Here is a 12,697-nt window from a genome sequence, read left to right as displayed (position 1 = left end):
TGTTTTCTCTCCAGCCCAACACTTACGCCAGGAGCACTGCTCGTGTCGCCTACGTCATATCTCTCCTTACTGGACGGGCTCGTGAGTGGGGCACGGCAATCTGGGAGGCAAGGGCTGAGTGTACTAACCAGTATCAGGACTTTAAGGAGGAGATGATACGGGTTTTTGATCGATCTGTTTTTGGGGAGGAGGCTTCCAGGGCCCTGTCTTCCCTATGTCAAGGTAATCGATCCATAACAGACTACTCTATTGAGTTTCGCACTCTTGCTGCCTCCAGTGGCTGGAACGAGCCGGCTTTGCTCGCTCGTTTTCTGGAGGGTCTCCGCGCAGAGGTAAAGGATGAGATTCTCTCCCGGGAGGTTCCTTCCAGCGTGGATTCCTTGATTGAACTCGCTATTCGCATTGAGCGACGGGTTGATCTTCGTCACCGAGCTCGTGGAAAGGAGCTTGCGTTCTCCGTTGCCCCCCTCTCCGCATCACTACCATCTTCCTCTGCCGGCTCGGGAGCTGAGCCTATGCAGCTGGGAGGTATCCGCATCTCGACTAAGGAGAGGGAACGGAGAATCACCAACCGCCTCTGTCTCTATTGCGGTTCTGCTGGTCATTTTGTCACTTCATGTCCAGTAAAAGCCAGAGCTCATCAGTAAGCGGAGGGCTACTGGTGAGCGCTACTACTCCTGTCTCTCCTTCAAGATCCTGCACTACCTTGTCGGTCCATCTACGCTGGACCGGTTCGTCAGCTTCCTGCAGTGCCTTAATAGACTCTGGGGCGGAGGGCTGTTTTATGGACGAGACCTGGGCTCGGGAACATGACATTCCTCTCAGACAGTTAAGGGAGCCCACGGCCTTGTTCGCCCTGGATGGTAGTCCTCTCCCCAGGATTCAGCGTGAGACGCTACCTTTAACCCTCACTGTTTCTGGTAATCATAGCGAAACCATTTCTTTTTTAATTTTTCGTTCACCTTTTACACCTGTTGTTTTGGGCCATCCCTGGCTAGTTTGTCATAATCCTTCCATTAATTGGTCTAGTAATTCTATCCTCTCCTGGAACGTCTCTTGTCATGTGAAATGTTTAATGTCTGCTATCCCTCCTGTTTCCTCTGTCTCTTCTTCACAGGAGGAGCCTGGTGATTTGACAGGGGTGCCGGAGGAATATCACGATCTGCGCACGGTGTTCAGTCGGTCCAGGGCCACCTCTCTTCCTCCACACCGGTCGTATGATTGTAGTATTGATCTCCTTCCGGGAACCACTCCCCCCCGGGGTAGACTATACTCTCTGTCGGCTCCCGAACGTAAGGCTCTCGAAGATTATTTGTCTGTAGCTCTTGACGCCGGTACCATAGTCCCCTCCTCCTCTCCCGCCGGAGCGGGGTTTTTTTTGTCAAGAAGAAGGACGGGTCTCTGCGCCCCTGCATAGATTATCGAGGGCTGAATGACATAACAGTGAAGAATCGTTATCCGCTTCCTCTTATGTCTTCAGCCTTCGAGATCCTGCAGGGAGCCAGGTTTTTCACTAAGTTGGACCTTCGTAACGCTTACCATCTCGTGCGCATCAGGGAGGGGGACGAGTGGAAGACGGCGTTTAACACTCCGTTAGGGCACTTTGAATACCGGGTTCTTCCTTTCGGCTTCGCTAACGCTCCAGCTGTCTTTCAGGCAATAGTCAATGATGTCCTGAGAGACATGCTGAACATCTTTGTTTTCGTTTACCTTGACGATATCCTGATTTTTTCACCGTCACTCCAGATTCATGTTCAGCACGTTCGACGTGTCCTCCAGTGCCTTTTAGAGAATTGTCTTTTTGTGAAGGCTGAGAAGTGCACTTTTCATGCCTCCTCCGTCACATTTCTCGGTTCTGTTATTTCCGCTGAAGGCATTAAGATGGATCCCGCTAAGGTCCAAGCTGTCATTGATTGGCCCGTCCCTAAGTCACGCGTCGAGCTGCAGCGCTTTCTCGGCTTCGCGAACTTCTATCGTCGTTTCATCCGTAATTTCGGTCAGGTGGCAGCTCCTCTCACAGCCCTTACTTCTGTCAAGACGTGCTTTAAGTGGTCCGTTTCCGCCCAGGGAGCTTTTGATCTCCTCAAGAATCGTTTTACATCCGCTCCTATCCTTGTTACACCTGACGTCTCTAGACAGTTCGTTGTCGAGGTTGACGCGTCAGAGGTGGGCGTGGGAGCCATTCTTTCTCAGCGCTCCCTCTCTGACGACAAGGTCCACCCATGCGCGTATTTTTCTCATCGCCTGTCGCCGTCGGAACGTAACTATGATGTGGGAAACCGCAAACTGCTCGCCATCCGGTTAGCCCTAGGCGAATGGCGACAGTGGTTGGAGGGGGCGACCGTTCCTTTTGTCGTTTGGACTGACCATAGGAACCTTGAGTACATCCGTTCTGCCAAACGACTTAATGCGCGTCAGGCGCGTTGGGCGCTGTTTTTCGCTCGTTTCGAGTTCGTGATTTCTTATCGCCCGGGCTCTAAGAACACCAAGCCTGATGCTTTATCTCGTCTCTTCAGTTCTTCAGTAGCCTCCACTGACCCCGAGGGGATTCTCCCTGAGGGGCGTGTTGTCGGGTTGACTGTCTGGGGAATTGAGAGGCAGGTAAAGCAAGCGCTCACTCACACTCCGTCGCCGCGCGCTTGTCCTAGGAACCTTCTTTTCGTTCCCGTTCCTACTCGTCTGGCCGTTCTTCAGTGGGCTCACTCTGCCAAGTTAGCCGGCCACCCTGGCGTTCGGGGTACGCTTGCTTCCATTCGCCAGCGTTTTTGGTGGCCCACCCGGGAGCATGACACGCGTCGTTTCGTGGCTGCTTGTTCGGTCTGCGCGCAGACTAAGTCCGGTAACTCCCCTCCTGCCGGCCGTCTCAGGCCGCTTCCCATTCCCTCTCGACCGTGGTCTCACATCGCCTTAGATTTTGTCACCGGACTGCCTTCGTCAGCGGGGAAGACTGTTATTCTTACGGTTGTCGATAGGTTCTCTAAGGCGGCTCATTTCATTCCCCTTGCTAAGCTTCCTTCTGCTAAAGAGACGGCACAAATCATCATCGAGAATGTTTTCAGAATTCATGGCCTTCCGTCAGACGTCGTTTCGGACAGAGGTCCGCAATTCACGTCTCAATTTTGGAGGGAGTTTTGCCGTTTGATTGGGGCTTCCGTCAGTCTCTCTTCCGGCTTTCACCCCCAGTCTAACGGTCAAGCAGAACGGGCCAATCAGACTATTGGTCGCATCTTACGCAGTCTTTCTTTTCGCAACCCTGCGTCTTGGTCAGAACAGCTCCCCTGGGCAGAATACGCCCACAACTCGCTTCCTTCGTCTGCGACCGGGCTATCTCCTTTTCAGAGTAGCCTCGGGTACCAGCCTCCGCTGTTCTCATCTCAGTTCGCCGAGTCCAGCGTCCCCTCCGCTCAGGCTTTTGTCCAACGTTGCGAGCGCACCTGGAAGAGGGTCAGGTCTGCACTTTGCCGTTATAGGACGCAGACTGTGAGGGCTGCTAATAAGCGTAGAACTAAGAGTCCTAGATATTGTCGCGGTCAGAGAGTTTGGCTCTCCACTCAGAACCTTCCCCTTAAGACGGCTTCTCGCAAGTTGACCCCGCGGTTCATTGGTCCGTTCCGTATTTCTCGGGTCATTAATCCTGTCGCAGTTCGACTTCTTCTTCCGCGATACCTTCGTCGCGTCCACCCGGTCTTCCATGTCTCCTGTATCAAGCCCGTTCTTCGCGCCCCCGCTCGTCTTCCCCCCCCCCCCCCCCATCCTTGTCGAGGGCGCACCCATCTACAGGGTCCGTAGGATTTTGGACATGCGTCCTCGGGGCCGTGGTCACCAGTACCTCGTAGATTGGGAGGGGTACGGTCCTGAGGAGAGGAGTTGGGTTCCCTCTCGGGACGTGCTGGACCGTGCGCTGATCGAGGATTTCCTCCGTTGCCGCCAGGTTTCCTCCTCGAGTGCGCCTGGAGGCGCTCGGTGAGTGGGGGGGTACTGTCATGTATTGTCATGTTGTGTCTTGTTTCTGTCCTTTCCTTTCACCCTGTCTCCCTCTGCTGGTCGTACTAGGTTACCGTTTCTGTCCCTCTTTCCCCCAGCTGTTCCTTGTCTTCTCTGACTACCTCATTCACCCCTTTTCCCACCTGTTCCCTCTTTCCCTCTGATTAGGTCCCTATATCTCTCTCTGTTTCTGCTCCTGTCTTTGTCGGATTCTTGTTTGTGTGTCTCATGCCTGAACCAGACTATCATCGTGTTTGCTGCAACCTTGTCCTGTCCTGTCGGAATCTACCTGTCCATCTGAGCCCACGTGTGTTCATCATTAAAGAAACTCTGTTTGTTAATTCACTTTTGGGTCCTCATTCACGCACCTGACATATATAGTATTGGTTTACAAACTGAGTAAAACAAGTTTATATATTGTTTTCTGATGGTGTACGACAGTTGAACTAAGATCATGAGGCATTTATAAGTTATATTCTTCAATAATCAACGGGTACATATAATGTCCAGAAATAGATGTAACAACTGCAGATTTCCCCTTTTAAGGAACAGTTTTGTGGCCTTCCATGGCTTCCTGTTTCACTGGGGTGTAAAAATGAGGTAACATGCATGTAAAATGCCAATCATTTTGGAGGTGACTATATATAATTACTATTTATTTACATTTCTCTTCTGTCTTTGACTCCTTCCCCTCTCCTTTCCCCTTCTCTCTCCTCTCCTCTCCTCTCCTCTCCTCTCCTCTCCTCTCCTCTCCTCTCCTCTCCTCTCCTCTCCTCTCTCTCTCTCTCTCTCTCTCTCTCTCTCTCTCTCTCTCTACTCTATCCTCTCTCTCTCTCTCTCTGTCTCTTCTTCTCCTCTCCTACTCTCCTTCATCTCTCTCTCCAGGACCTGGGGACGTTGGTGGGGCAGCTGGCGAGGTTCCTGGGTGTCTCGTGTGACAAGGCCCAGCTGGAGACCATGGTGGAGAGTTGCAACCAGCTCATAGAGCAGTGCTGCAACTCAGAGGCCCTCTCCATCTGCAGGGGTGAGGTCCTCTCCATCTGCAGGAGGGAGAGAGGAGGAGGGATGCGGGAGAGAGGACAGTAGAGAAATAGAGGGGGTAGGGAGAGAAGGAAGGGAGGGAGAAAGATGGAGCAAGAGATTTGGGAGAGAGATAGGGCGGGAAAGGGAAGGACAGAGGTAGAGAGCGAGGAAGAGAAAGAGAGGGATAGAGGCATAGAGGAAAGGAAGATAAGGATGAAAGAAAACAGAAGTGAGGGGTAGACAGACACTAAAGATAAGCCAAGGAATGATTGTTACGGAGGCAGAGATTTCCGAATATCTCCCGACGACAGAGTTGAGAAAGTAAAGAGATCTGTGGGGTTACTGAAGCATTGCGTGTTTTGTGCCGTAAAGTGAATGGAAGGGGTGAAGGCTGTGTGCCAAGAGGGACAGTAACCTAACGTGTGTATGTCAACTCCAACCTTTACACACACACACACACACACACACACACACTGTACTTGGTGTACTCCCTCTAGCCCCATTCATAGCTTCGCTGCTTGCATCATATACATTGTTTAGGCCATTATTAGACACTCACAAGCCTAGACACAAGCATGCTTGCAGTGCATGATATGGTGCACTCAGATAGAAGAGGGGAATCAGAGGGAAAGAGAGGAAATGACAGAGAGACAAAGAAAGAGGATATCAGAACGAAATGTGAGCCTCAGCCGTACACCAACATGCAGCAAGCTGGAATGTTATCCGTTGCTGTATACTGTACATACGGATGCACTCACACTCTTCAAGGATTATAGAAAATGTTAATTTGGCTTTACATCTCTGCTAACCTGGCTGAGGATGAGTCAACCTAGATCAGATTTGTATGAAGGTTATGTAGAACAGTTACATATTATGTGTTTGTGTGTAGTCTATAACTTTAAGCAATGATCCAGGGCCAGTTTAGTTGTTTGGCTCATAGTGGTGAAGGTTAGCACTGGGTTGCAGAAGTCTGATCCTTGGTCTGTTAGGGGCAGAGAGTAACGAGAGCTTTATTGTAGCAAACCGTAGATCATGAGTCAGATGTACATACCCCAGCAGTAACATAAACCTTCAAAGGAACAGGGAATATCTCACTGGACCATTCATTAAGGGCATTTCCATACACTCATATTTTTGCTCTGCAACGCCTCCCTGTGGTTAAACATAGTAATTACAGCTCAGTGATTTCTGGCACAAGGAGTTGCACCTTACTGTTCAGTTTGGAAATCATTTCACATTTGTTGTTCTTTTTCTGGCATTATGATTTATGAATGTTGTTTTAATATAATTATGATTTCATTTTTCATGTTGATCATTGTAGATTTTTGTTATGTTGTTTTTTTCTTATGATTTGTTGTCAGATTTGTCTTGTTTTCTCCACGTTCTGTTTCTTTTAGTGCACGGACCCTAGCCTCTGACCTGGTGCTGGTCTAACACACAGCTCTGAGCTATTAGGGCCATAAACACACATTCCCATACACACTACTGGAGGACAGGTGAGTCCATATCTGTAGACATGCCCAAAATGATTGTCGCTCTTGATAGATGAGCAAAGAAGACTGTAGCAAATAAATAATACAAAAATACTGAGCTATATTTAAAAAATATATATATATTTAAGTAGGCAAGTCAGTTTTACAACGATGGCCTAGGAACAGTGGGTTAACTGCCTTGTTCAGGGGCAGAGCGACAGAGTTTAACCTTCTCAACTCGGGGGTTTGATTTAGCAACCTTTCGGTTACTGGAAAACCTCTAGGCTACCTGCCGCCCCATATTGTATGCTCCAAAAATTATATTATTTTATTCTAATACAATTTCTCAGAGAAAGAGATTTAGTTTAACAAGTAATATTTTTCATCTCAAAAATATGTTTTCAATACCTTTCAATACTTCACCTTGTGAGGATAACGGCACTGAGCCTTTTTCTAAAATGTTTTATGAGATTGGAGAACACATTTGGCGTGGTCTTCCATACAGAATCTTTCCAGATCCTTGATATCCATGGACGGCACTCTTCAATTCAAACCACAGGTTTTCAACGGGGTTCAAATCCATATGACTGAGATGGCCTTTGAAAAATTGTGATTTTTTTTGAGGTCAATTAACCATTTCTTTGTGGATTTTGATGTGTCCTTGGTGTTATTGTCTTGCTGGAAGATCCGCTAGGTTTCAGCCTGCTGGCAGAGGCAGCCAGGTTTTTGGCAAAATAATGTCCTGCTACTCGGTAAAGTTCATGATTCCGTTGACCTTAACAAAGGCACCAGGACCAGTGGAAGTGGAATAGCCCCATAACATCAAAGATCCACCACCATATTGTACAGTAGGAATGGGGTTATTTTCTGCTTCTACACCCTTATTTCAACACCAATGTCGATATGAAAATAGAACGCCTTGGCCATGCACACCAGTGGTGGATTTGGCGTCGTAATAAGGGTGTATAAGCAGGAAAGATCCCCATACCTAGATATATGAGATGGCACTACGTTAGATAGCAGCTGTTTTGCGAGCCTCTTTAACGAGTTGGCAGCTCTAGATATTCTGCTTACTGCGGACCAGGCCCTAATCACTGGGACTCGAAAAAAGAGGCAGGCAAGGCGGCCTCCTAACGAGCGAACAAATCGACTGCTCTCTGTTCTGTTGGTGTAGGTTTTCATCAAGGATCTCTCTGTACTTTGCTCCATTCATCTTTCCCTCGATCCTATTAGTCTCCCAGTCCCTGCTGCTGAGAAACATCCCCACAGCATGACGCTTCCTCCACCATGCTTCAACATAGGGATGGTGGCAGGTTTCCTCCAGACGTGACACTTGGCATTCGGGCCAAAGAGTTCAATCTTAGTTTCATCAGACCAGAGAATCTTGTTTCTCATGGTCTGACAGTCCTTTGGGTGCCTTTTGACAAAGTCCAAGCGGGCTGGCATGTTTCGAGTCGCATGGCAAAGGGTCTGAATACTTATGTAAATACTTATGTTTTTCATATTATTTTATTTATTAAGAAATGTGCAAATATTTCTAAAAACATGTTTTTCTCATTATTGTGTGTAGATTGCTGAGGACAATTTTTTATTTAATCCATTTTAGAATAAGGCTGTAACGTATCAAAATGTGAAAAAAGTAAAGGGGTCTGAATACTTCCCGAATGCACTGTATATACATATCTACCTCCATTACCTCGTACCCCTGCGCAGCGACCTGGTACCCCGTGTATATAGCAAAGTTATTGTTACTCGTTGTGTATCTATTCCGTGTGTAATTATCTTGATCTTTTTTAGATTTTGATTTGATTACCTACTGTAAAATATGCTGTTGGATCTTTGATGTTATGGGGCTATTTTGCTCAATATAACTTGTTAAACAAAATCTCTTTCTCTGAGCAATTGTATTACTATAAAATAATACACTGCTCAAAAAAATAAAGGGAACACTTAAACTACACAATGTAACTCCAAGTCAATCACACTTCTGTGAAATCAAACTGTCCACTTAGGAAGCAACACTGATTGACAATACATTTCACATGCTGTTGTGCAAATGGAATAGACAACAGGTGGAAATTATAGGCAATTAGCAAGACACCCCCAATAAAGGAGTGGTTCTGCAGGCGGTGACCACAGACCACTTCTCAGTTCCTATGCTGATGTTTTGGTCACTTTTGAATGCTGGCGGTGCTTTCACTCTAGTGGTAGCATGAGACGGAGTCTACAACCCACACAAGTGGCTCAGGTAGTGCAGCTCATCCAGGATGGGACATCAATGCGAGCTGTGGCAAGAATGTTTACTGTGTCTGTCAGCGTAGTGTCCAGAGCTTGGAGGCGCTACCAGGAGACAGGCCAGTACATCAGGAGACGTGGAGGAGGCCGTAGGAGGCCAACACCCCAGCAGCAGGACCGCTACCTCTGCCTTTGTGCAAGGAGGAGCAGGAGGAGCACTGCCAGAGCCCTGCAAAATGACCTTCAGCAGGCCACAAATGTGCATGTGTCTGCTCAAACGGTCAGAAACAGACTCCATGAGGGTGGTATGAGGGCCCGACGTCCACAGGTGGGGATTGTGCTTACAGCCCAACACCGTGCAGGACGTTTGGCATTTGCCAGAGAACACCAAGATTGGTAAATTCGCCACTGGCGCCCTGTGCTTTTCACAGATGAAAGCAGGTTCACACTGAGCACGTGACAGAGTCTGGAGATGCAGTGGAGAACGTTCTGCTGCCTGCAACATCCTCCAGCATGACCGGTTTGGCAGTGGGTCAGTCATGGTGTGGGGTGGCATTTCTTTGGGGGGCCGCACAGCCCTCCATGTGCTCGCCAGAGGTAGCCTGACTGCCATTAGGTACCGAGATGAGACCCTCAGACCCCTTGTGAGACCATATGCTGGTGCGGTTGGCCCTGGGTTCCTCCTAATGCAAGACAATGTGGCTGGAGTGTGTCAGCAGTTCCTGCAAGAGGAAGGCATTGATGCTATGGACTGGCCCGCCCGTTCCCCAGACCTGAATCCAATTGAGCACATCTGGGACATCATGTCTCGCTCCATCCACCAATGTTGCCGCATTGCACCACAGACTGTCCAGGAGTTGGCGGATGCGTTAGTCCAGGTCTGGGAGGAGATACCTCAGAAGACCATCCGCCACCTCATCAGGAACATGCCCAGGCGTTGTAGGGAGGTCATACAGGCACGTGGAGGCCACACACACTACTGAGCGTCATTTTGACTTGTTTTAAGGACATTATCAAAGTTGGATCAGCCTGTAGTGTGGTTTTCCACTTTAATTTTGAGTGTCACTCCAAATCCAGACCTCCATGGGTTGATACATTTGATTTCCATTGATCATTTTTGTGTGATTTTGTTGTCAGCACATTCAACTATGTAAAGAAAAAAGTATTTAATAAGAATATTTCATTCATTCAGATCTAGGATGTGTTGTTTTAGTGTTCCCTTTATTTTTTTGAGCAGTGTATAATTTCCCCACCAAAATGTATCTCCGTATTTGTATTATTTATTTCATAGTCTTTTTTGCTCATTTCTATGGAGGGTGATTATGGACCTCACTGTACACGGTTGGGAGTCATACGGAAGCATGGATAGCCTATGAGCTGATCAATATGCAATAAAGAAGGTTTCAAAATAATAACATTAATATCGACTATTGACCATTCCTCTCGGGCCGTTTGTCTCAGTGATGTATGATCATGTGACTCTTTCTTCTGTCAGGTCGCGTGGGACTGTGGCAGGACATCTTCACCGTGTCTATGAATGACAAGTTTGACACGGTGTATAGACAGAAGATGGGCAAGTCTGACCTGACCTTTGACTTCGGCCTGTGAGGACCGGACCGACGGACCACAACGACACGAACACGGACTACACTCCTCCTCCTGCTGCCTAAACACTGTACACTCCTCTGCCTCTCTTCATCAATCAATCAATCAATCAATCACGTATTGGATATAATGTATATATCAATCGCTCCACCGCCAAAGACTATAGCTGTCAATCAACCAACCAATCAATCACCCAATAAATTAGTCAGTCAACACACCAATCAATCAATATAAAGATTGCATCCTTAAAAAGCTCACAAATAAATTTTAGATTTATCAATCAATCGGTCAGTTTCTCAGCCAATCAGCGAGATCCTGTTTTAGCCCAATGTGGCACAGATCCCATCCCCCACCCCCATCTATGTCCCCCCTCTCCGCCCATCATTCCATTCTTCTTCAGTATGTACCGCTGTGTATGTATACCAGTGCTCTTTAGCGAGTTGTGTATGTGGCAGTGGCCCCAAACCTGAGGGAAACGCATGGAAGTTTGTGGCGCCGTCGCCAAACCAATACAGAGGAAGCTTCCACATCTCGTTCAACACTTAACGTTGAGACAGTGTTATGTTTTTTAAACGCTGTATGAATGCTATGGTGGGGAATCTTAAGTCCAGCTCAGAGTCAAGTATAGAAACCCCCCATGACTGCCCTTTGATACAGAGCAAGTGTTCAGTTTTGGCTGTATCCAGGTCAGTTCCTATTTGACCTAGTCCTTCATTTTAGCACACGTTTTTCACTTTCAGTACATTACATAGCTTGTTTGTTACAAAAAGGCTTTCAATGGGCATTAGCTTAATCAGCACTAGACTTTTTGTAACAGCCTTTCTTGCTGAAGTGAATGGGGATGTGTGTGTGTGTGTGTGTGTGTGTGTGTGTGTGTGTGTGTGTGTGTGTGTGTGTGTGTGTGTGTGTGTGTGTGTGTGTACATGCTCGTGTGTGAGCAAAATCACAAAAACAACACATCACAACTGCCTTTCATATCAGTTCTGTTTGTTCATGCTGCTAAAGTGATGCCTTTCTCTGTCCTCAGACCCATAGCCACCTATAGAGTTAATGTACTACACTGAGACAACAGAGTATCCCTCCATGTTACCAGCATTCTCTGTGTGCTATCCCCCAAGTACATGTCCCTTCAGACTGGATCCAAAGTTGGATGGATGGATGTATTCATCCCTCCCCAAAGGTTAGGCATCAAAACATAATCGCCCTCTGTTTGTCATCAGAGCCCCCTTTCTCTTCTATTGCTTACATCTCTTTCTCTTCCTCCTCCTCCTCTCTGCTTTAAATGCCCTCAGACAGACCAGTAGACCCTCCCCTCCCAACCCCTCTGCTCTGCTGGACACTTGTGAATGTGTTTATTGATGTGGATGTAACAATCTCAACAGACCCCTCCCACAGGCTCAGTTCTCTGCTTTAGGACTTCCCTCTTTCACTTTCTCACACTCTGGCTGTCTCTCTCTTTTTCTCTCTCTCTCTCTCTGTGTTTCTCTCTCTCTCTCTCTCTGTTTCTCTCTCTCTCTCTGTTTCTCTCTCTGTCTCTCTGTTTACCTCTCTCTCTCTGTATCTCTCTATGGCTGTCTCTCTCTCTCTCTCTCTCTCTATTTCTCTCTCTCTCTCTGTGTTTTTCTCTCTCTCTCTGTTTCTCTCTCTCTCTCTGTGTTTTTATCTCTCTCTCTCTGTTTCTCTCACTCTGTCTGTATCTCTCTCTCTGTTTCTCTCTCTCTCTCTGTTTCTCTCACTCTATCTGTATCTTTCTCTGTTTCTCACTCTGTCTGTATCTCACTAGCAATTCAATTCAATTGGCTTTAGAAACATGTTTACATTGCCAAAGCAAGTGGAATAGACAATAAACAAAAAGGGAAATAAACTCTCTTGTCAGCTTTTTCTCTCATTCTCTCTGTTTACGACCGTTGGCAATCCTGCTGCAGCCCACCTCCACAAGGGTAATGTGGTGTACTGTTTGTTTGGTTTTTATATGCCTGTAGGTTTGTCCTAACCTGGGCATAATGCATCGTACTTTACATGCTTGCTTGCTGGTTTATTAATAAAGTTATGTATTCAGGACAATTGTGTTGCGTGTGATGTCTTCAATGCACTTGCATTACGTACTAGCAATTTTGAGTCAAAGTATAAACGCTGATACTTCCGTTGACAACCTCCCTCTGCTCAAGCCATGTGGTTCCCTCTCAACTGTTGCTCCATCTGGAGGCTTGGAATACTCAAAACGCTCAACTCTGGTTGAAACTCGTAGTCCAGACCTACTCTTACCATATACTGGAGCTGCTTTATTTGATTATTGATCGTTTTGCGTTTTCAAGCGCTTTGAGAGTCATTAAAAATAAAAAAAAAACAGCGATAGAAGTTGAATACATTTATTATTA

At 47.1% G+C, this 12,697-nt stretch overlaps 1 protein-coding gene across 1 annotated transcript in view; it reads left to right on the top strand.

The window, feature by feature from the left end:
- Positions 1-12,380, top strand: part of sult4a1 (sulfotransferase family 4A, member 1) — a 29,219-nt gene extending 16,839 nt beyond the window's left edge. Inside the window, exons 6-7 of the mRNA XM_036944615.2 lie at positions 4,870-5,008; positions 10,210-12,380. Coding sequence (XP_036800510.1) covers positions 4,870-5,008; positions 10,210-10,322 — 252 coding nt within the window. The 3' untranslated portion in view covers positions 10,323-12,380. The remainder of the gene's footprint in view (positions 1-4,869; positions 5,009-10,209) is intronic.
- The last annotated feature ends 317 nt before the right edge of the window (positions 12,381-12,697 follow it).

Source organism: Oncorhynchus mykiss, chromosome 15 (assembly GCF_057628025.1).
Source record: "Oncorhynchus mykiss isolate SJ-2025 chromosome 15, ASM5762802v1, whole genome shotgun sequence".
In the NCBI taxonomy this organism is placed as follows: domain Eukaryota; kingdom Metazoa; phylum Chordata; class Actinopteri; order Salmoniformes; family Salmonidae; genus Oncorhynchus; species Oncorhynchus mykiss.
Note: the sequence above shows the minus strand (reverse complement) of the source record. Positions and strands in the feature narration are given on the sequence as shown.